At 31.8% G+C, this 25,357-nt stretch overlaps 1 protein-coding gene and 2 long non-coding RNA genes across 4 annotated transcripts; 2 read left to right on the top strand and 1 right to left on the bottom strand.

Annotated features, from left to right (window-relative positions):
* Positions 1-5,177: 5,177 nt before the first annotated feature.
* On the top strand, positions 5,178-6,188 carry LOC145563034 (uncharacterized). Its single transcript, XR_014094494.1, has 2 exons — positions 5,178-5,503; positions 5,892-6,188. It is a non-coding gene; the product is annotated as an uncharacterized LOC145563034 (long non-coding RNA).
* Positions 6,189-13,673: 7,485 nt separating this feature from the next.
* On the top strand, positions 13,674-16,039 carry LOC145563033 (uncharacterized). Its single transcript, XR_014094493.1, has 2 exons — positions 13,674-13,922; positions 15,600-16,039. It is a non-coding gene; the product is annotated as an uncharacterized LOC145563033 (long non-coding RNA).
* Positions 16,040-20,109: 4,070 nt separating this feature from the next.
* On the bottom strand, positions 20,110-24,034 carry LOC145563032 (growth-regulating factor 2-like). Of its 2 annotated transcripts, none has more exons than XM_081623437.1 (4): positions 23,347-24,034; positions 22,344-22,568; positions 21,703-22,069; positions 20,110-21,400 (listed from the first exon to the last, which is right to left on the bottom strand). In XM_081623437.1, the coding sequence occupies exons 1-4, from the start codon at positions 23,738-23,740 to the stop codon at positions 20,596-20,598; spliced, it is 1,791 nt and encodes a 596-aa protein (XP_081479563.1). In that variant the 5' UTR covers positions 23,741-24,034; the 3' UTR covers positions 20,110-20,595. The 2 variants fall into 2 exon arrangements, with proteins under 2 accessions (XP_081479563.1, XP_081479565.1); XM_081623439.1 differs by having other exon boundaries at positions 22,344-22,520.
* Between the last annotated feature and the right edge of the window lie 1,323 nt (positions 24,035-25,357).

Below are 25,357 nucleotides of genomic sequence, written 5' to 3'. Positions count from 1 at the left end.
GATTTTTTTCAACCATTTGTTTTGGTGTGTGAAAAGACATGGAGCAATAATTGTTCTTTTACCATAAAAATTAATACTATGGAATACATTTTATTCTTTTCAGAACTAGTGGTTGACGCACATGTTAAATTACAACTTTAATTACTGTTAATATTTTTATTGTCTACTACGGAGTAATATTATAGTAAATAAATTGATATTATACAATTAAATATGCAATATGACTAAATAAATAACACTTTCCTTAAAGACGATTACATTATTTGTTATTAAAATAAGCAATTTGGCAATATGTCACCAAAAATGACCTAACTTGATTCGATTCAATTCTGAACTCGAAACCAACTCGAACAAGTCTTCAATGACCTGATTTAGATTGACTTGATCCAAGCGACTTATTGCTAGATTTGCCACCTCTAACTACCATTTGACAGCTACTCGCTATTGTAATAGTCGTTTACGGTTGAACTTAAATATAGCTAAGAGCTATCCACTACCTTGTTGACCATGCCCTAATTACACGTAATAAAATTTATAATAAAATGGCTAATACTTTGACACTATAAGAATTTAACAAGTCTTCAAGTGATTATGTTATTTATTTATTTATTTATTTATTTTTATTTAAATCAAATCAAAAAAATTTCAGTATTATCTAAATTTCACTCTTTCAATCAATTCCAAATTGAGCTTAAAAAACAAAAATAAAAGGAGGGAGTCATATACACACCAAAAGAATATATGGTTGATACATCATACACCATACATGTGAATACACAAAGAAAAATTCAAATAATTTTTTTTAAAAAAACAATCAAATATTAATGGAGTCAAAAAACAAATTAACCTCCGGCTCTTATGTTTCCCTTCCCTTCAATCCTTCATCATCCTGAATTGTTCGCCATTTATCTTATAATATGTTAAATTAATAAAATAGAAGTTATTATCCTATAATTTTCCTAATAATAAGACTCCGTACAATGTTAGAGTATCTACTACCTCCATTTCATATTATTTGCAACGATTTGACATAAAGTAGAGAGGAAAAATGTCTAATCGTTGCAAATAATATGACACGGAGGTAGTATAAGAATCAGTTATAAAGTTGAAATTACACAATAAATCAGGACGTAACAAAAGCCAAACTGAGTAGGGTCAGGAATTCCAAATCATGGAGAAGTATTGCCTCATAGTCTCATACAGTATATTATTAGGAGTAAAAACGTTGATATAAAAGATTGAATATTACTGTGTGAATGCTGACATTCATCTTATTTAGTTTAGAGTCTCTATTCTCTAATGTTGTCTAGTCTAGACTTTAGACTCCTTTATAACTTTATATTATATTGATTCAAACTTTATTAAAATGCAACTTGATTGATGTTGTTGTATGTTTAATTTGTAGTATGATTATGATCTCCTTTTTTCACGTACAGTCAAATTGAATTTGGATAATTTCAATATACAATGTTTGAGGACATATATTTGATTGAAGTACACTATGTATATACGATCACGGCGTTGTTAACAAAAACTTAAGTATTGGATATCTTTGTAATTAACATGTTGTTAACAAATACAGATAATGTTGTGTGTTAAAGTTCAAGAAAGATAACAACTAGTCTTGGTAAAATTATATGAGAATTCTAAGTCAAAAGTTTATTTTAATTTACATTATTAATTAGCTTCTAGATTTAACAAATATTCGTTGTATGACTTGTATCTCTACAACCATGTGTAATTAGAGATTATTTTTAAAGAGACTTAGTTAAAATCAAGTTGACATCTTTACTTTGATTATATTAGTAATTAAGCTTCTATCCTTAACTTAATCTATGGGTTTCTAATTTCTTATGACTACGGACTTTTGGTTAATTAGACATTTTTATAGTAAAATAAAAAAGATTCAAAATTTCTACACTATTTATAGAAGAATTCAACCATTCAAATGGAAAACAGTAAAATTAGTTAAATTAAGTGAACTTTAGGTTGTAAAGGGTTAAGAAAGAGGTAGATTCCATTTACATAAGCAAATCTATTTTAATTCTTAGCACGCGCTTTAGAAAAATTATTGACATCATATCATATATCGCCGAAAGAATAAAATAGCTAAGGACAGTTTTCTGTTAAGAACAAATCGAGCATGAGCATGCATTCAAAATTAAAGTTATGGTCAAACCGAATTTTAAAGGACTTCAACCCAATGCAACGAGCTTTCACTCCGCCGTTGATTCTTGTAATTTATTCTCCAACGGTTTATTTGTGTTCTCCAAAAATCTCATAATCGTTACTCGTATTAGATTAATTATACGAGAATTGCGGACAAACTTGTAAATTTAGTAAACTTAAGTTCAATATTGCTACACAACTTGAGAGTTGAGAGTTCATTACAAAATAATCTCAGTATTAATTAATAAGGTTATTTATTTATTTATACGTAGTATGTATTTAATTTACCAATTCAATTGCAATACTTCGTATAATTTCATTCTAATTAAATTAATTGACACATGATTATTATGTCTTGCATTTCTAAATTCATAATAACAAGTTTATAAGATTAATTTAATAGATTAAGAATTATTTTATACATAAAAAGAATGTTGTTTTTTCAAATAATAATAATAATAATATGAATAATAATAATATACTACGTAAATAAATTGTCTTTATCGTCAATTAGAATTTTTTTTAATTATTATTTATTTGTTGAAAGTTTTTTCCCATAGTCAAATTTGTTTGATATAAAAATGAAATGTCCTTGTATTTAATTTTTTAATAATTAAATATTACATAAATGTTAATATACAATTGTTAGTTTGTTACATACTAATTGTTACAAATGAAATGTCCTTGTATTTAATTTTTTAATAGTTATATTAATACATAAATTTGTAATGTATTAATGTCCTCGTATTAAATGCCATGAAAATGGTACTCGTAACATTTATAAGATGTATGTAGTATTTAGAATTAGTATGTAACAATTGTATATAAAGAGAAATTTGGAAAGAATTCCACAAAATGGCATGTGTCAATTTAGATTTGTCTTAGCCCCTTTACTTTTCATACCAACATCCATCAATACGTCATTAGATCTCTATATATATATTTATACATACTCTTCTAGTCTCCGTTGCATTAAAGTGAAAATCGTTTACATCCAAAACGTATTAACTTATGTCATGTTTACAAGCATGCATCTAGATGAAGAAAAATCTACTTTTTTTTTTTACTCATTTATTAAGAGTAATGATATATATAATCCTTAGGGCTGTATAAGCATTAAGTATACTTTTTAAAATGGAATTAAGTTGAGAATTTATGACAAAATCACGCACAGATCGGTGTTATTAGTGTTAATTTTTTCTCAATATTTCCTTTTTTAGCTTATTATAAAGGGCTATATTTATCATTTTCCATTTATTATTTATCAATCTATAAGATTGAGCAAATTAAATAAGGCTACATGTCAAGTGCTTGAGAGAGATCATCTAGAGAAAATAGAAAAAACTGGCACATCCTTTGAATTGAACCTTCCAAGACGATCCACACACGTACTCACTATTTACAATTGTCTCCATGCAAACGTGAGTGAAAGTAGTCAATCCACCTTATTAAGGATAAGGCATTCGAATTGATAACTATCATTGAAATTTCTATACAATTTTAATTAATTATTTAATTTATAACTATCATTGATTTGAATGAATGATCGGTAAGTTCACTAGAAATTGTCTCCACTTTTTAAATAGTTATTCTAAGTGATAAATGTTACTGTATAATCTATCACATCTTTTTCATGTGGTCGAGGAGAATTTTGGGGTATAGCTTACATTTTGGTCTATATCGTTATATGCCCTTGTAAAATTAAAACAAAAGAAAATAGAAAAACTTTTTCCATTAGTTCAAAGTCTTAAGATTGTGACAGTAGTGTAACAACACATCATTAGTGTTATTGTACATTTGTACTAGGAGATCAATATATTCTCTATAATCTTCATTCTCACCCGAGCAAGGCCATTGACTATGGAATTTTATCAAATAAAGTAAAGACATGGTGCGTGAATTGTGAATAGTATTTTGTTTACGTTGAATTTTAATTTGAAACAAGTTTCAATATACTGTAATAAATAACAATTTGGAAAATATGTGGGTTAATACGGAGTATAATAAAGGGTAATGTTATATATATAATCATTAAATAAACTCTTTAAAATTGTATAAAATTAGAAATTCATGACAAAAATACGCGTAAATCAGTACAATTAGTGTTTATATTTTTATGATTTTCTAACTTTATACGATTTTTAAGTGTGTTTTTAATGCTTATATGTAGCCCTAAAGGCTATGTATAACATTTTCTTAAAATTAAAGGATTAGAAAAAGAAATATGTAGTAGGAGTATAGTATATAATTACAAGAAAAATGTTGCCTCTGTCCACAAAAGATTAATTTATTGACCTTTTTTTTTATATATATTTTCCATATATACTCCGTAATATAAAAGCTGTAATATACTAATATGCACACAATGTCCAACCACTATACAAATACACCCGATCAATATTAACAATAATGACTTATTGGTATTATACCAAAATTATCAAAAGTTAAACGTGACATTGTTCAAAAATACTCATGGTATTTCTTCAACATTATACGAAGTAAGTGTTTGCATACGAAAAAAAATTAAATAGTATGATCCAAATTAGCAATAATTAATAAGGTAAGGTAACTGCTAACTAGCCAAATCTTACATAAGATGTCACTAGCCTTTTCTTTTCTCTTTTGCCCTAACACAGTTTTACAGAAAAAAAATACAACTTTGATATTAGTATTTTTTTTTTTTTTTTTTTAATATTATCAAAACTTTTTCAAAAAATGATATTCAAACCGCACATTAAAAAAAACCCAATGTCACAAGAAAAACAAAAAAAGTATTTCGTTCATTTTTCACATGTCCAAAAGAGAGAAAAAAAATAAAAAAATAAAAAAATCATCATCTATAATTATTGCATCAACATTGATTCACATAATCATCAATCAAATCCTATATTAAGAAAGATAATTAGATTGGTTTAATAATATCAAATGTGACGAATATCAACAATTTACCTTAATTTAATATCCGCCACTGGTTTTGGTTGCTAAATTAAGTTTAATTTAACTCTTATCTTAATTAATTACATTTTCCAATATTCTCTGTCTTTCCAAAGTTCACACCGTACCAACCATCAAGTCTTTCCTATATATACTCTCCATCTCTCCTCTTTTTTAGAATTATCTCTCAAACAACTCATCTCTATTTCTCTCTCTCTCTCCTCCCCTTTTAACACACTATTACCTTATTATTAAGGAATTAAAGAGAGCCAAATAAACCAAAGTTGTAGCAAATTAAATTATAATGGCAAAATTCAGCGCACTCTTTTTGATAGCTCTTATTGTTTGTTCTACAACTCTAACTTTTGCTGCTCGTCCTATGCCAGATTCTCCTCATGGGGTATGTAATATATATTCTTACATTTTCCATATAATCATTTTGTTATTGTGCATGAATTAACGGGTGTAGCCACAATACGTAATCCTCCCTCTGTCTAGATTTAGTTGTACGTAATCACGTTGTTGATATGGTAAGTACTCATAATTGAGTTACTTAATAAACAAATAAATGTCATCACGTTGATATGGTAAGCACTCGTAATTGAGTTACTTATTAAACAAATGAATAGTGTTACACTAATTTCAGACAGAGGTAGTAATAATGCATCTAAATTCGTAAGTTTAATGGGCATTAATTCGTGAATGTAAAATTAGGCTATTAATTAATTATTCCTTATAAAATAAAATTAGGCTAATTATCATAGCTGATTTTTGCTGATGTTAAACAGGACTCAGAAAAAGAAAATTTGAAGGTGAATGACATTGAAAATTGTCAAGGAGCTAGTGATGAGGACTGTTTGCTGAGGAGAACACTCGTGGCTCATACTGATTATATCTACACTCAAAGCCAAAATCCTTGAATAATATATTTTAATTATATAATACTCCCATCCGTACCTCGTATATGATTCAGATTTCGCAGGAATTATCTTTTGGAGAATTTAATGTTAATTATATGATTACCATTTACTACTTGTGTACGTGCTTTATCAACCTAGATATATGAGTATATTATAGTTACTTTATCTAATACTTCCTTCGATCTTTTTTGTTCTTCCTCTTTTTTGACTTACAAAAAGATTTTAAATGGGAAAAACAAGACATATCGAAAGGTGATAAATTAGAGAGGAATAGAAAATAATTGGAATAGAATTGCTTGCCTTCTCATTGAAAATAATTGGGAATATATAGAGTTACAAAGATATCAGGAATTAACTAAAATATAAAAGATAAATATAAGGAAATATTCTATCAAATCTCCTAATATACGATAATATCTCAATACCCCCCCTCAAGTTGGAGCATGGGGATCAAAAAATGCCCAACTTGGAGAGAAGATAATCAAATTGTGCTTTCCCAAGTGCCTTTGTAAAAATGTCAGCAAGCTGTGAAGATGTCGAAACATGAGAAGTAGATAGCCATCCCTCAGTAATAGCATCACGAACAAAGTGACAATCGATCTCAATGTGCTTTGTACGTTCATGAAAAACCGGATTCTTTGCAATGTGCAGAGCTGCCTCATTATCACAAAATAACTTAATTGCCTTTGGATGTTGCACGCCAAGACTCAATAACAAAGCCTTTACCCATTTTAGCTCTTTAGAGCACGAAGACATGGACCTATACTCGGCCTCCGAAGAGGAGAAAGAAACTGTTGGTTGCTTCTTAGTTTTCCATGAAATAGGAGATTTTCCAAGAAAAACTAGCCAACCAGATAAAGAACGTCGAGTAAGAGGACAAACAGCCTAATCTGAATCACACCAACCCTGCAGAGTTAAATCACAATCAGAGCTTAATAAAATACCCTGTCCAGGAGTCCCTTTCAAGTATCGAACTACCCTCATTGCAGCATCCCAGTGTTCACTACGAGGTTGTTGCATAAACTGAGTCAAAATATGAACTGAATACGCCAAGTCAGGGCGTGTGACAGTAAGATAAATCAATCGACCAACAAGCCGTCTATAGGACTCTGGATCAGAAAGAAATTCGCCGGTGGCCAATCCCAATTTGTGATTTTGCTCCATGGGAAAACCACTAGGCTTTGCTCCTAACAAGCCTGTCTCAGAAATAATATCCAGAGTATATTTTCGCTGACACAAGAATAAACCTGCAGAGCTACGAGCCACTTCAATCCCCAAAAAATATTTCAAAGGATCTAGATCCTTCATCTTGAAACAGTCACATAAGTAGGCCTTAAAAACAGTCAATGCAGCGGAATCGTTCCCAGAAATAATCAAATCATCAACATACACTAAAACTGTAATCTGAGTATCACGAGTAGTATGAGTGAATAAAGAATAATCAGAGTAAGATTGTTTGAAACCATACTGTTTTAAGGCTTTGGTGAGTTTAGCAAACCAACATCGAGGTGCTTGCTTCAAACCATAGAGAGACTTTTTCAATCTGCAAACCAAAGAAGGATCCGAACTCTGAAAACCGGGTGGTAATTTCATGTAAACTTCTTCATCCAAGTCACCATGAAGAAACGCATTATGAACGTCCATTTGGTGAATTTCCCAATTCTTGGCGGCCGCAATAACAAGAACAGTACGAACCGTGGTCATCTTAGCAACCGGAGCAAATGTCTCATCATAATCTACACCTTCTTTCTGATGGTTCCCATATACCACCAAACGAGACACAAAGAACTCTTTAGTTTCAAGATCATATAACCTCCATCCCTTCTTCCCAAACGGATACCCCAAAAATACACACTTTCGACTCCGACTAGCAAACTTATCCCCCTTAGTCTTTTGATTATGAGCAAAACACAAGCATCCAAAGGTACGAATAGCATCAAAGGAAGGGGTTTTATTAAAGAGAATTTCGAATGGGGTTTTGTTTTGAAGAATAGGGGTTGGAGTTCGGTTTATTAAGTGAGCGGCGGCCAAAACACATTCACCCCAAAAATAAATAGGCAATTTTGCTTGAAATCTCAAGGCTCTCCCAACATTAAGAATGTGTTTATGTTTTCGTTCAACTGTCCCATTCTGTTGAGGGGTTCCCACACAAGAAGTTTGGAAAATAATTCCAGTAGCAATAAAAAAATCAATCAAGCAATTAAATTCGGTTCCATTATCACTCTGAACAATTTTAATTGTCTGATTAAATTGCCTTTCAACCATAGCAACAAACGCCATAAACATCTGAAAAACTTCTGTTTTATCAATCAACAAATAAATCCACACAGCTCTTGAATAATCATCAACAATAGTTAAAAAATAACGAGCCCTACACGAAGAAACATGTCGATATGGACCCATAAATCACAATGCACTTTCTCAAAAATTCTAGATGTTTTATTTTCACTCAAGGGAAATTTGTCTCTAGGATGCTTAGCACGAAAACATACTTCACAACCTTTATTTAAACTACTTTTATTGCTAATGTGCGGAAGTAACTTAACTATTTTCTCCGAAGGATGCCCCATTCTTCTATGCCAAAGCTCCAAATCTGACATTGCTTCAACCACAGACACCCGTTGCACCATATTCGACTTGCCAAAGAAATAATATAGTCCATCTCGCCTAATTCCCGTTCCAATCAGCTGCTTCAGTCGGTCCTGTATAGCACACATATATGAGTTAAATTGAACAACAACATTTAATTGATCACTGAGTTGTGTAACGGAAAGTAAATTGCAATTAAGATGTGGCACAAAAAGGACTCCAGAGATAGTTATTTGATCGGATAATTTGACCGATCCTTCCAAAGTAGCAAAAACACTTTCACCATTCGGCAATCCAACGGGACATTCAATATAACGAGTGTCAAATAACCAAGATTTATTGCCGGTAACATGATGAGTAGCTCCGGTATCTATAATCCAACAAGTATCATCAAATTGACGATATAGATGATTTTCATGAATTTTTGCATTACCCACAATTATAGGTAAAGGGGACGAAGGTGGTGTCTCACCACCGGCCATGGTTGTGATTTTGAAGGGAAAAAAAAAAAATTAACCTGCTCTTGATACCATGATAAATTAGAGAGGAATAGAAAATAATTGGAATAGAATTGCTTGCCTTCTCATTGAAAATAATTGGGAATATATAGAGTTACAATGATATCAAGAATTAACTAAAATATAAAAGATAAATATAAGGAAATATTCTATCAAATCTCCTAATATACGATAATATCTCAATAAAAGGAGTAACATGTAATAGCACATATATATGATTAAAAGCTTTCATTTTTTGAATTAGTTTGTGTACGAATTTGACCAGCTTTGTACTTGCTAGAAATTTCTCTTCTCACCCTTTGTTATTACAATAAAAGGATTTATAAGTTAATCTCTATGATTTGTGAATGGTATAAAACACACCTTAAATAGCTAACCACAATATTCATTCCATAGATGGCACGAACTAATATGACAATATTCATATACAAGTAATAAGGAGTATGTCATAAATTGTTATAACCTACCATCGCTGGTGAAAATAACAAGGAAGTTTTGGTACATGAGGCCAACAAGGGATGCCAATCATACAATAAGTGGAATAAGACAATAATAACCTAAATCACTTTATATCTCACTTGTTATTTGTTAAAGGATACTTCCTTCGTCCCTAAATTACATTCTTACTTCTCTCTATTATGTGAGAAATAAATATTAGAGCTATAAATGTAATTTAGGGACGGAGAGAATATTCAATATCACTCATTCTCATAAATAATTTATTTTATTCATAATATACTACGGAGTACTCTATTATTCTTATTACACATAGATAATACATATACATGGTTTACAAACAATTGATTAACCACATTAATTAAATAATGTGAAGAGGACTATGTTTTTCTGAAGTACGAAGTGACATTTTGTACTCCGTATATTGATAATAGTATTAAATAATCTTTGACTTCTTATATATTTCATTAATTCTACGGAGTAATATAATCAAGAGTCAAGTTAGACTTTACTTCCATTCAAATAAAAATGAGGATAGACGATGACCTATACTTCTATTCGTTCGTGCATTAATCATATGATCATAATATAATTTCTACCCCCCACCCCACTCTTTTTGTTTTTAAAGAACTATCCAATAATAACCCCAATTTCAAAAAATCATTAAATACCCTAAATATCGTGATATGAAAATCTTGACTTATTAATTTTCTTTTGGCTTATTCAAAGTCGCAATTAAAAGACACTCAATAATAAATAAATAAATAGTATAAATACAACGTAAAATCAACCCATTAATAAAGAAGAATAACAAAAACATACGAGCACTTACGTATTAATAAATTTAGATACTTAGCATTAATGGCGTTTACACTTCATCACCCTCCCTCATATCAAATGAATGGTCCAAGTGAACTCTAATTAAAAAAAATCATGGTGTTTGATTTGAATGCTTCATTAGAAGGTTGCTAGCATGGGGCATATACTTGACAAAAACTTAGGAGAATGCATGGGATGTGGCCATTCTAGAAGCTTGAGATTAAATTGCGAAGTAGCTTTGCTACTAAATTGGTTAGGTAGTCTGCAAATTGCATGTTAGTATGTTACATATACCTTCCACCTAGCTACCATGCAAGTTTGCTATTTCTCTCTTTCTGTATAAAATCTTTTGAATATTAATAAATATGTCTCTGTCACGTAACTCAAATTCAAACCCACGGGTAGTTGCCGGTTGAGCATAAGTGTCACTGCCGGAATTTTGATGTGGAGAGATCAAAACCTTACAATTATAATAATATAATGTATGATGACAATGCCTTTTACAACTCTAGAGCGGTCACATCGATTGGTTGTGCACTTGTGCGGGCTGGAATCGAATCATGTCATTTTAAATTTGAGTCATGTTAATCATTGCACCCATTTAAATAAAATTCTGGCTCAAGTCACTTCGGGATTAACCAAGTCATTTTTTTTTATAGCTCTCGACTGCTTTAGCTCCCCAAGATGGGTTTTAGGGTAGCTAGCAAAAAATGTAAATTTGGGTGAGTGATACAAAGACTTTTAGTCTATTATACACAAAGTATACTATATGAGTGCCACATGTTACATAAATGAAATTCACCACCTTAATTCTAATCGGCCGGTACAATATACACTCACTAATGCACGGGGTGTATGTGTATGAAATCACACATCAAAATAGATTCGGTTTTATTGCTAAATCCCACTTTTTTTTTTTATGTGAATATAAAGGACATTCAAGATTATTTCGTCCTATTTTTCTTCCATTAAAATAATTGCATTTATAACTAATCCCACATTACCCACAAAAATTAGGCCAATGAACTGTATTATCTGGAATTAGTCAAGCTGTAAAAATTCAAACTATTTGACCCCAACAAAAAATTGTAGCTAGGAAGAAAATGGTGAATATGTAATGTAATATATAAAATATATGTCTTCAATACATCTATCTAAATGAGTAAATGGTCATGCATGGCAGACTGATCTAAGCTATGGTAGCCAAGTGAGTATTAATTTGAGCTAGCTTATAAGTCTTTAACTCTTTATGAGAGCACACATAAAAGTGCGCTAACAAAAAATAAATATGATATGATGTTCTGGTTTTCTTTTGAGTTTTTTTGACTAAATCTTTCTGCATGGGCCTGACCAACACAACAAGGCCTTTTTTCTTGACTTTGCTATCTCATTGAAGAACCACCATTTTCCCATCAATTCCCCGCCCCCCCCCCCCCCCCCCCCTTTTTTTTTTTGGGTAATTTATTGCATTCTCACTAGTCTGAGGGTTTTTTTTTTTTTTTTTTTTTGTTCCGGGCAACGCTTGTTGAGTTGTTAATACAACAAAAAGGGAAAAAAAAATCTATTGTTATCCAAATGAAGTAAATGACGGTATTGATTATGAGGTGATATAAATATAAATGAAATTAATGTCTTTTGTCGTAGTCATTTTGGTGGGTAGATGACAAATCAAGATGTATGTGATGGATAAACAACTTCAATTCGTATGTCGTATCAGGTATACAATGCAATTATTCTTCCCGGCTATTGTGAATCATATCATATAACTAATATATAAAGCTAAACTTTTAGCCAGGTCACGAGATAACGACACTTGACATTTCAGTTTTTCGCCAAGTGTCAATGCTAAGTGTCGTGCCACGTAGGCGACAATTATTTATTAATATGACACCTAGGATTTATTTGAAAGTTGTAGAATAGGATAAAAAAGTTAATATTAAGAAAAAGGGTTGTTTTAGAGTTCTATTTTCATTAAAATTTGGATAGATATAGTAGAATAAAAAAGTTATTTTAAAGTTTTATTTTCAATAAAAGTTTTGGTTTAGAATTTTAGTTTCAATAAAATACCAATACTTCTATACAAATGTCAATTTGGATAGATATAGTAGGATAAAAAAGTTATTTTAGAGTTTTATTTTCAATAAAACTTTTGGTTTAAAATTTTATTTTCAATAAAATGCCAATATTTTTATACAAATGACGGATCTAGAGACGTACAAAAGGGGGAAAAAAAAAACAAAGAGACCTTATTATGATTATATAACCATTCTCTTAAGTCTTTAACATGCAACTGGGCTTTCCCTAAATATTTAGAGAAAATGAAAAGAGATCACACTTTTAGACGACCGTTCTGGTTGTACGTTAATAATACTAATAAACGGACAAGTATGATTGTCAAGTGATTATTAATCCATGAGTTGAAAATTCAAATAACATATATATTTTAGATAAAAAAAAGTTTTATTTTAAAATTCAATAAACAACCTGGACATCGCACGGGACACAAAATTAGGTAATAATATAAACTCAATCTTAGATCTTAATCATTAGCTTAAATTTTTGATTAAATCAATACTTTAACATAAATCTTATAAAAAGGCAAATGATAACTTTATATAAGATAAGTTTATTTTAGTCAAAACATATAAAGTACGGACTATGAAGTAGTGAAGTACTCAATATTGTTGTACTGTACTAATCTAATCCAACGTCCAACTATAGTTCCAAATCCAATTCTACAAACAAATTATTTTGATGGCTATTTCTAACTACTACAAACATAATTTAGAATCGTGTATCTTTCTCTCAAAATAAATAAATACGTTTTAAATAAATAAAACTTAGAGCAAGATTAGCCCTGAGTCTTAAGATTTTAGATGACATCATCATTTTCTAATTTTACGGTCTTAAGACAAGACTTTATTATTTTTAAGCATTTATGAAGTTTGGTCTTAATAAAATCTGAAGTGGATTCTTGAAAATTCAAGACTCAACTTCAGACTCAATTTAACACTCAATTAATTTTTTTTTTTATTTTTAAAAAACTTTAATAATTTAATTTACATGTAAAAAAATGAGTCTGAGCGATTGAAGAGATAAATTTTATCGAGTCTTAACATAATTATAAATTAAAAAAAAAAAATTAAACTTAATCTAAAAAGTTGATGTGACAATAGATTTAAGTTTTAAGATGAGACTGCGCTAATCTTGCTCTTATAAGTACTCCATTATTTTGAGAACAACAATATCTAACAACTAACATAGCATTGTGACCATAAACGCAAACATCTACTACGGGCTATGTTTTGTGGATAAGGGTTAAGCCCAAGTAGAAATTGGGCCTTAAAGAATAGGTAAAGCAGCCCAAATTCAAAGCCCATTGATTGCAGGAGAGAGAAAGAACCCTAAAATGGAGATCATGAGGAATAGGTGATCTTGTAGAAAGCAACGAAGAGATCAACAATATGTTTTACCGACGTCGATTTCCGTCGATTCCCTTGGTTGCTGGTGCTGTCATGTTAGTTCTTTCATCTTTCATCTTTACTTTGCTATTTCTTCTTTTAATTTTGTTTGTTTTGATTATATTTGTCTTTGATTGAATTTTGTAATTTTGATTATATTTATCAATGTGTTTGTTAAAATGGATCGAAATTCGGACTACCTTTGAAAATTATGATGCTAGTTACTTAAAATTGGTTTAAGAAATGGAAATTTCTTATTTCAATGCTTAAAAAGTAACATAACAAATTGAATTTGACAAAATGAAGAAATTCAATATATTCCTGTTAGCGTTTTTCTTCAGAAATGTTAAGGAGATGATTAATTTTGTAAACTTTGCCCATTTAAGGGATTGTATTTTGTTCGATAGCTTTCGAGTTTCGGTTGAATTTCTTTGTGTGTTTGGATGATAATATTAGATAATGATCAATTTGAAAGGGAGTGGCGAAGTAGTGATGGAATTTGGGGAAGGAAAAGGAATGACGATTATAATCATCTACCTGTTTTTAAATCAAATCCTTCCAAAATTAGAAAGATTTGGATAGCTCACTTGGCTATTTAACACACAATATGGTAGTAGCGTATAGTTCCAATTGCGAGTTTGTCATAGTTGTTGCTGTTATTGTTGTTGTTGCTATTGCTGTTGTTATAGTTCACTTGCAAATACGAGTATATAAGTAGCTGTAGCTGTTATAGTTCCAATTGCGAGTTTGTCATAGTTGTTGCTGTTGTTATAGACCTTATAGTTCACTAGCAAATACGACTGAGTGGAGCAATGTCGCCCTTAAATTGAATCCAAGAGTATGCTCCCGTACCTCATCCCTGCACAATGATGCCTAACAGCTGAAGGCCAGTGCTTGATCTTCTATTCAGGCTTCTAGCAAAGCTTTTGTATTTGACAACCCAAGCTTATCAATCATAATGCCGTTTATTTCTTGATCTTCATTTCTCAATCAATGAACTCATGACTTGGTGCAATGTCTGTTCTAGCTCTTTACTAAAAGAAGGAAAAAAAAATGTCATCTTCCACCTCTTCTGGTTGAGATTTTAAATCTTTGGATTTTTTGTTTCACTCAATAGCCGGTGTCAACGTAGACATGCTTAATTTTGGGCATAATAGATCCCTATTTTCCGGCCAGCAACTCACAGCCAATGTCTGTGAATTGTGAGTGCTTCAATATACTTTTGCACAAAGATGCTAATTATTTTATGTTTTTACTATGTCATCGATGTAATAGAATCTTTGCTTACGTCTGTTCAATATTTGCCAAAAGCATTTGGCCTACTAAAAGTTCTATTAAAATTCTTCAGGGCATGAAGAAGAGGATGAAAAACACTTTTTGTATCCTCTCCAGTTCCCACTCCCTTACCTCCTGTTCTTCGTGATTTTCCCTTTGCAATGCTTAAAGTAGAATTGTGATGTTTAAATTCAAAGAAAAGTAGCTGAACACCATACATCTAAATGATCTGATGTCTAAACTCTCAAGCATTGGTCTTTTTAGGTTTATCTAAGCAATGACTCGAGTTAGTCGAGTACACTCATTATTGAAGCGATTAACCATCTTTTAGTAAATATTGAGTAGTGCTCTCTTCTGGTTTACCTCTTTTATAGTAGCCAAAAAGCTTTTCAACATTCTGAGTATTATTATGAGCTTACAATAAAAACATTCTTTGACTTGGATTAAATTTTTTGCAGAATTGGTATTATATCTGGCAAGTCATTATTTGGCCCTCCATTGGAGGAGTATTGGAAGAAAAGGCTCGAGGAGGAAGCTGCGACACCAGCAAGCAAGGAGAGTGACACAAAACCACAATAGCAACTGGTACCTTAATTTTCTTGTTTGATCATCATTATAGCAATACACATCGCAACAGTGTTATGCTGATTGTTGTAAGGAGAAGGTTCAATAACTGAAGCTTCCCCAGATTTACCAATCTTACTGCATTGTTCACTGTTTCAATCCGAAGCACGAGTTTGAAGTTGCTCTTGCTCAGTTAGCATCAGGCATTGTTGATGTCGGAATAAATTTAAAGTTTTCGCTTAAATGGAATTGATACTGTGGAAAGACAGATAACACCAAATTCATTCATTCAACAATTCTTGCTTATAGTTGAGATATAGATACTCATCTGTTTCATGTCAATTGCATTACTCTGATTGCACAACATCATCTGTATCCAACTGTGGTTGAAGATAACTGATTTCAAGTTGGTGAACACCTTATTGGAATAAACTCAACCCTTCCATCACAGTCCATTTTTGGTCTAGCCTTTTCATTTTTTAATTAACTTTGATCATATAATTATTTCTTAAGCACAATAAAAGTTTATTATGGAAAAATATTCAAGTATTTTTTATGTCAAATAATCTATCTTAACAAGTCTGAATTGTGAAAATTAGTACTCTCATTTCTACTTAAAAATTTGTCATAATGCCTTGTGTAAACCCGTACCACATTTAAATTCAACTTTGTGGGCCAATGATATAGAAACACACTGTATACCCCAAACATAATGGGCCTTTAAGATGTCCTGTAAGCCTAAGACTGCCAATCCTTTTGGGCCTACATCAATGATTGCGTTTTCTCTAGTATCTTCGATCTTTGGCTCATTTTCTTTCTTTTTTGAAAATTAATTTCATAGAGTACTTTGTTTGATAAAATTATTATGGTTTTTATCAATTTAATTTATTTTTTTTATTAAAGATTTTAAGATTTATCTCTCTTTTTAGCTATGTGCCAATGACTTATTTTTTCAATCTTTTCGGATTTAAGACTTTTACTAATTTTAACTCAATTTGCAAAAACTTATTATTTTCCTTTCAAAGAAAAAAAAACGAACTTTGATCAAAGGATTAACATGTTGGTTGGAGGGTGGCAATGATGCAAAAGCACCATTAATCGTCTGATAGATTGCTATATGATGCACCAAGTGCGAGTGCGTGTCAGCTGAGCTGCCTTTCTATTTTGAATATGATCCATTGAAATTCACCGTTTCCGATTTCGAGTTATCAATCAAATGAACCGATGAGTGATGAACTAGCCAGAAACTCAAGGTGTATTCTAAGGTGCCGTATTAATGTTTTTTTTTTTTTGACAAGTATATTAATGTTCTTGGTAGTTGCTTGTTAGTGGAAGTTAGATACTTCATTAAACGAGATCACTATAATTGTAAGTAGTGTAACTATAAGTCCGTAAACATGAAACACGCTTAGTACGAAATATTGACTATTGAGTTATTACAGTTATATATTAATTGAAGTAGTATAATATTATGCTTGTAAAAGACATGTATTCCTGTAAAAGAGTTCTTGGGTAGTTACTAGTTATTACACCTAATTTGACATGGAGTAACTTTTAAAGAATGATCTTGCTAAAAAATGTCTTTGGGGCGTTAGATAAACATTTATAATAACTTAAAGTGGTATTAAGGGCCTGTTATATTCAGATTATTTCAGTTCACTTCAGTTCTTAATTTCCTTATTTCATAAAATATTCAATTCAGTTCACTTCAGTCAATCAGAACATGTCCTAATATTGGAATACATGACAAAATCACACGTCAATGGTGTAATTAATGTTCATTTTAACTAAATATTTCTACTTTTAACTATCTTATTCGACGCCCTCAAAACGCACATTTGCTTTTGTGTTTAAAGAAATGTAATTTTCAAAAAAAAAAAAATAAAATAAAAAAAAAATAAAAAATAAATTAATGAAGTAATCTAAAAAAAATAAAGAAACGAAGGCTTTCAACAAGTTCCAAGAGGACTCGTGACTTTTTTGTCAATGTACATTCTAAATTTCTGATGGAAGACATGATTTCACGAGGTAAGCAAATAGCTTTATTTCAACGTTGAAACGGAAGCAATCAAGCACCTTCAGGTACTGACAAATAGGTTGAAGACTTCTAGTAATGTGCACTATGTATTTACATGGTACATCGTACCTCTATGATGTATGTTGTTGAAGGTTTAAATCTTCCGTTTTGCATTAAGGAGTTCTTTGCGGGTGAGAAAGTGAGAATCCTCTTACGATTTCCTCAGTTTCAAAGTGTTCAGCTTGTGAGCTTATTAATTGACCATGTTGATTTGCGAGAGATTTTAGATTGTTAGGACACCTCTTCTTAATGAGGATAAAATCAATCATCAATTCTAAATCTCAATTTGTACATCAGACTTTAAGCATATGTGAATACATAATTAGATTTATTTGATCATTATTTTGTTACTTAATCATTCCAAGCCAAAGATCGATGAACAATTAATTTTATTGAGTTTGAAGTTTGTTTTTTTTGTAAGAAACTTACATTCAACTCTATTAGAGCTCGGGGCAAGCCAAATTTCACATTCAAACATTAAACAAGCACTAAAAAAATTGGTGATAACATGCATATTGTTGCATATGTAAGCCTTGTTCATGATCATCATATGGGCTTGACTTAAAACTCCCTACTTTTTTCCTCGTTAATTAATTGTGTATTTATGAGCCACAAGAAAATAATGGTGATTAATTTATTTGCAATGCAACCGACTGTACTAAAATCGTTCCCCAACTACCATCACTTTCAAAAAAGGTAGGTTGTGTTTCATGTTTTAGATGGAAAGACATGGAATGGGTGGTACACAAAATAATTAACTTCATTGTAGAGGTATGGGATGTTAGGGTGTGATTTTTACTAAATTAATGTTGTTCTAGAAGAAATAAAGAGTTTGGATTAAAATATTTTTACGGATTGGTTTATATACTACTAAACGTCTGTATCTTCATATCTAAAAGTTTTTTTTTATGCAATATTCAACTATTAATACATCTAATTTCGTGAATGATAAATTTATGAAAACAACATAAATTAAAATGTATCCAACATGATCCCACGTGATTTTGTTTTGAAGTACGCCATAATGGGTATATACGGTCCATGTTTATTAACTTAAACACATATTTTAAAGTTTTAAAAACCTTCAGGAACGGAGTAGTATGTTGAATTGAATTCTTATTTAATAATGAAGTAATTATTTTTGAGTTTAATGAGTTTTTTTTTTTTTTTAAATAGTACTTCCACAATCCAATGCTACAACAGATGTCCAAAATTTAAAGGTTTGGCATTTATCGAAGATATAATATTGCAATAAAAGATCAAAAACAAATTAGTCCTACTTAAAACAAACATAAGTCCCTTTCAGAAAATGGAATAAATGGTGATGAATATTGATGAAGTATGATAAAGATAGTAATAAATATTAACCCCACAAGCTCACCAAACCTATATTATTACTCCACTTGATACTTCTCTTAAACAAATATATTTACCTCAACTTTCCTTTTTATCCACATTATTAAAGATAAAAGGTGTGTAATTTTAGAAAAAAACATGCTAATAAATGCCATAAAATAAGACATAAAATAAAACAAAAACCATAGTCGTATTAATAATTGAATTAAAAAAAGAGAAATAAATGAGTAAGTAAGTGGTAGAAGAAAGGACTGGTGAATATGGTCTGAAGCTCCCGGATATGAGACAGGAGTCACCAATGAAACCTTTCATCCGACAACACCCTTTAAATCTTCACCCAACCAAATTTAACTCACCACATTTTTTTTCATCTTTGCATTTTGTACTAAAGACTAAAGATCCCATGCTTAAAGATGGGCCCTTTTTTTTTTCCTTTTTCTTTTTCTCTTTTATTTTTCTTTTGAGCTGTTTTTTTTTTTCAGCTTCTCATTTTGAACTTATCCAATTATTTGTCTCAATATATCTCTTTCTTCTTGCTTATATGTGATGAGCATGGATTTTGTCACCTCTAATTCCAATGACAATATCACTTGTATGTACAAGTATGGGTATATGTTTATTTGTATACTCTTTAGAGTCGCTTATTAATGAAGTTACCTTATCCTAATAACATGGCTCAATCCTAAGACGACCTAAATAGTTGAAATTAAATGAACGTCTTTACACAAGGACTTTCTATAAGAAGAGAATTTATCCAATTTTTCTTTTTGTTAATTTACCTTTTACATCCAAAAAAATTGTGGATTTGGCGATTGTAGGGGCCGGGGTGAGGGAGAACAGCAGTTTGATCTTTCAAAATTTAGAGGGGGAAGGGATGCTAGGGCTGTTAGCTAGATGACAAAAAACACTTAAAAAGCTAGTAGAGAAGTTGGTGCCTGAATTATAGTACCAAGTACCCGAGTACATGGTAATAAACCAAAAATAAAGCAAGATTATTCCACATTAAGTAAGAGCATTTCAAGATGCATTAGCATGCTTTAATGCCAAATCCAACTCTCCCTCAACTAAAAATCTTGAAAGTTTGGATAGTTTCTCCAAACGGAGAAGGTGATGCAAAGGGATTGATAGATACAATAGGTAACGAACTAACAACAGAGACAATACAATTGTGACCAGTCGATGGACGGAGGATAGTCACAACTCAAAAAAAGAAAAAAAAAAAAAAAAAAAAAAAAAGGGTTGAGCTATCAACAACACCTGTAAGTCTTGAACCTCCCACAAACTGTTCAGGAAACTCAATCTTAACGAAAAACATATAAGCATATTTTTAGATCTCAAAACAGGCCTCGAAGAAGACTTCTTTTGGGAACCAATTTTTCATAATTTGAAGAAATTAATGTCACATAATCTCTCCTTTTCAATCTCCCCTTACCTTAGCAAGCTCTTATTCCAACAGCTTACATGGAAGGGACGAATGTAGAGCTAGCATGAGCTGCTGAGCCTAGGATATCGTCACAGAGACTGGCTCCTTCGAGGGTTTTCTTATTCTCAGCCCTCGGACTGCCAGCAGAGCTGCTGTTAGAAAGGGAAACAAAGGTAGACTTCTGCAAGACGCCAGTAGGGGATGACCCAAGCTGAGGGCTCCCATCACATCTTTGATCACCCTTGAGATTGAGGGCTGATGTGATATTACTTGTATTGTTCAGAACCTCCCCCAAGGGACCTCCCATTGAACTATTTCCCCATGAAATTGGTATCCAAGCATTTTGCTTCATGCCCGTCTCACCCACAATGGTTCCCACCCCCACACCCATTTGAGATGGGTCAAGCTCACGAGACAGCCTCAATGGTGAAACGGTTGCCTTCTCTTGATTAGGTGAAGATGAGGATGAGAAGTCAGTCGTTGACATGGGAATTGACATCGATAGTTGAGTCCAATCTGATTTCAGTGAGTCTTCAGGCCAGGGGATGGATGAACGGTTAGAATTGTCCTTGGGCCAGACATCCATGAAATGTCGGAGTGGGTATTGGTATTGGGTTTGTTGTGCATTAAACTCAAGAATCGAAGAGTTGTAGCTTTTACAGCCCAAGTAGGCACTTTTCTGTGTCGGGTTCAGGAGGGAATCAGTAGAGACAAGTCCAAATTCTGATTGTGAGGAATCATCTAACTGGATATGTTGCTTTGCAATGGAAAATGGGCTGTCATTGGTTTTCAAATTTATGGTTGGAGGCATCGCAGAGAGACCCTGCTCATCATGAAAGCTGTTCGTGCACAAACAGTTAGTTTTCTCTGCTAAAAACTATGCTAAAAAAAGCTAGCAGATAATGAACAATAGCATCATCCACTACAAAGATAAATCAAATCCGTCTAATAAATTTATCCTATAGGGGAATCTTGAGGGGGTTATATTTACTAAGACTGTAGTCACTTTCCAGGAAAGTGACATTGGGATAACGGGGTCTACCTTATAAGTGAAAGTAAAAGGAGGCGATTAAAGCTATATGAGTATATGCACTATCGAATCCAGATCATCATGATAATCATAAAAGTAGAGATGTCTCACCGGTTAACAATCGAGTCAGCAGCAGCATTGTTGGCACCAGTTGGCTGCAAGCCTTTGATATGGTGCTGATGTGCAATAGTAACAGTACTGTTGGAGGCACCACCAGTGGATGTTACCAGCGATGACATGGAAGAAGACATCGCTGGAACCACCTTTGTGTTAGTGGGTCCAGAGGCAGCTTGGCCAGTGTGGCCTTCCACAGGCTTTCTTGAACGATGGCGACCTCTGTTGATATGTCTTTCACAATATTTCTGGTCAGGAACTGCGTCCCTTGAGCACCGCCATTTCTTTCCATCTGTTCGGCGACACCTCCCAGGCTCTGGGTCTGTGCTGCCAGAAAATCCTAGATGGAAAGTCCCCCATCCATCTATAATTTTCCATAACAAAAAGGAAAAAAGCAAAGTTAGAAACAAAAGTCATGCAGAAACTCATACATTATTTGAGCTCAATCATCACTGTGATACACTGTATAACTTTAAAATTCATAACATAATTCAATAAATTCAACAACAATATCACTAATCAACAAAAAAAAGTTGAAAATTCGACATCAATGTCAAAAGCCTAACCCCTCGAAATGTTAAAGCACGAATATACAGGCGAAATCAGTTCAATTCAAAGTAGAAAGAGGAAAAGCTTACATGAATGGGGAGGATAAGATCCAAAAGAGAAGCCAGGAAAGCCAGAAGAACATAAGGCTTTCCTAATAGGAATGAGCAAATTCGCAGGAACAGGAACATTTGCAGTTATATACTTGTATATCATTGCCTGATGTTCTAACTCTATCCATTGTGCTGGTGTAAATGGTCCTCTTATCCCTGAAAATGATCCATGCATGCTCCCATTCAAGTTTCCATTATTAAACCCTGGTTTTTAATAACATAAACATCATATAGTATAAATTAACTGCTGAAATAAGACCATATTATAAACAATAATAATAATTCAAACATAAGATGAAAATAATTGAATAAAACAGGACAAAATTCAATGGGGACCATAATCTAGAGAAATGCATTACCAGTTTCACCAAAATCTATCATTGCCAGAGCGGAAAGGCAAATATTTATCAGAGGAAATAAGAATTTAAAAGGGTAAAATAATAAAATTAAAAAGTAACTATAGCTGAAATTAATTGGCAGAGACATTAAAAAAAATTTATGCAGCAGCCAATTTCATCAAAATTTGTAAAATTTGCTACAATGGAGGAGACAGAACATGAAGTTCATAGATTGGAAAGACAAGAACAACTAATCCTACTATTTTACCCTATTACAATTTTTTTTACCTTTTTTGTTTTCTCACAAAATAAATTTGTACCCAAATTTAACTAAAATAAATCCATAAAGAAAAAAGAAAAAAAAAATCATTGAACTGTTACTTGACAAGACCAACAAAAAGATTGAAAAGACATTTTACAACTTACAACCTGTATTCCTTTACCAATGAAAGCTAGTTAAAATAAAAATTGATAAATTACTGTATCATGATAATGACATTTTACTAATTAAAGTACACCATCTCCTAAAACCAAGATCAAAACAACCCTAAATTGGAAATTAATACATTAATCACAAAATTAATTAATCAGATAAACAAAAACATACGAGTAGTAATTAATAAATCAACTAATTAAGAGCATACCAGCAGGAGTTCTGGAGTAAGAAGGAAGTTGTTGCTGTTGTTGTTGCTGCTGAAAATAAGATAAAAGAAGATTCTGGGCATTTTTATTGTCTGAAATGAAATTAACATCTTTAGCATTGAGAAAGCTAAGTTGTTGAGGCTTAGTTGAAGAAGAAAAGCTCAACATTTGTTGTTTAGGAACAGCATTATCAGATCTCAACCCCAAATCATCAGCCCTTTTAACAATTTTAGCAACCCTATTATCTTCATCAACAAACGGGTCGGATCTTTCTTGCTTGATTAACCCAGATCCATTAATACTACACTTGGGTTTTCCTTCAAGTATTTGATTTTGGTGGTCTGAACAAGATGAAGATACTGTACTTTGACCCACTACCAAACCATCGAAATCCATTTCCTGAGTCCCAGTAAAAAGCTTGAGTTCATGAGAAAAAAAAAAAATTGGTTTTTGGAAAAAAAAAATTAAGTTGGAGGAAGAAGAAAGGGGAGAAGGAAGAAGACGAGGAGGAGAGAGAAAGGGAGGCGCATCTTAAGGGGTTGGGGAAGAAGGGTGCTTCTGAAAGAGGAGAGAGAAAGTGAAGGATTTATTTAAAGAGAAATACAGATTAATTTTAATTTGTTTTTTAATTTTGAGGAAGAAGAGAGAGAATCGAGAGAGTTGTGTTGAAACTCACGAAATTGGACAATGTAGTACCCAAATACAATACGGAGGACTCCAAATTACAAAGTCTTGGACCATGGACTCAAATTACACATCAATTATACATTTTCTAATTTTGAGGTTTATTTATATTTGTATAAATGAAGATTTTTTTTGAGGGTTTTATTTAAGGAAAATGATAATCATAACCCTTAGGGTTATGTATAAGAAGCTCAAAAAGGAAAAATTTAGGAAAAATTAACATTAATTACACCGATTTGCACGTGATTTTGTCATGAATTTCCAACTTAATCCATTTTGGGAAGTATATTTAATGCTTATATATAGCCTTAACGGGTACATATATCATTACCCTTTATTTAATAAGTGGAGATTTTTTTTCTAGATACCTTATCTTATTTAGAGGTACTCCGAATAAGAATAGATGGAGATTTTTTGCACACAATTAAGGTCTATTCAGATTTGCTAAAGTGAGCTAAACTGAATTGAATTGATTGGAGCTGAACTGAACTTAACTTAACTGAACTTAACTGTTTATGAGAGAAGAAAATTAGGAAGTGAACTGAACTTAACTGTTTATGAGAGAAGGAAATTAGAAACTGAACTGGAATTAAGCTGAAGAGAACAAGGCCTTAGGGAATGAATTGGACGATGTTTCATATGATTGTACGGAATACAACTATTTCTCTAGTTGATGAAAAGTATATAATTGTTATTGTCATTTTTATATATGGTGTTTATTTGGTGGAGAAACATGATTGAGGATGAAAATATAAAACATGAGGTATCAACACTTAAATTAAATAAAGAATAAAAGAGTTACACTTTTATAGACACACAGTATATGTAATTGTCTTCGCCGTCTTTTCAATCCCTAATATTTCCATCCCAATACAAGCCACCATTGATCTTCCAACTAAAGTTATCTCTTTTTTACAACGTATTTTCACTTATACTACTTGTTCTAGCTAGTTTTTCCTCTCTTCTTGCACTAACTCGGGGTTTATTTTATGAATTAATTTAACTAGTTCGTTGATGATGATTATTTTTGTGGTATAGTAGTATATTAAATTCTTTTACAATCAACTAAATTTGGCGGACCAATAACATGCAAAAGTGACACATCTCATTTACAACAAGTGTAACTAAGTCTAAGACATACGTAAAAAAATCTAGAGTTGAGTAATTAACTTGTATTGAATCTTGTATTAACAAATCATAATTTTAATTTCCTCCATTTTAAACAAATTTTGTATCGAATTGTTGAGTGACTTCCAGAATCTTGAAGCCCTTCTTAAAATAAGGCAAAGCATTACTTCTAGTCTTCTAGTATCTCGGGGAAGGGGGTGT

This window comes from Chenopodium album, chromosome 10 (assembly GCF_948465745.1).
Source record: "Chenopodium album chromosome 10, dcCheAlbu1.1, whole genome shotgun sequence".
Classification (NCBI taxonomy): domain Eukaryota; kingdom Viridiplantae; phylum Streptophyta; class Magnoliopsida; order Caryophyllales; family Amaranthaceae; genus Chenopodium; species Chenopodium album.
The sequence above is the reverse complement of the archived record's forward strand: the minus strand, read 5'-3'. Positions and strand labels throughout refer to the sequence as shown.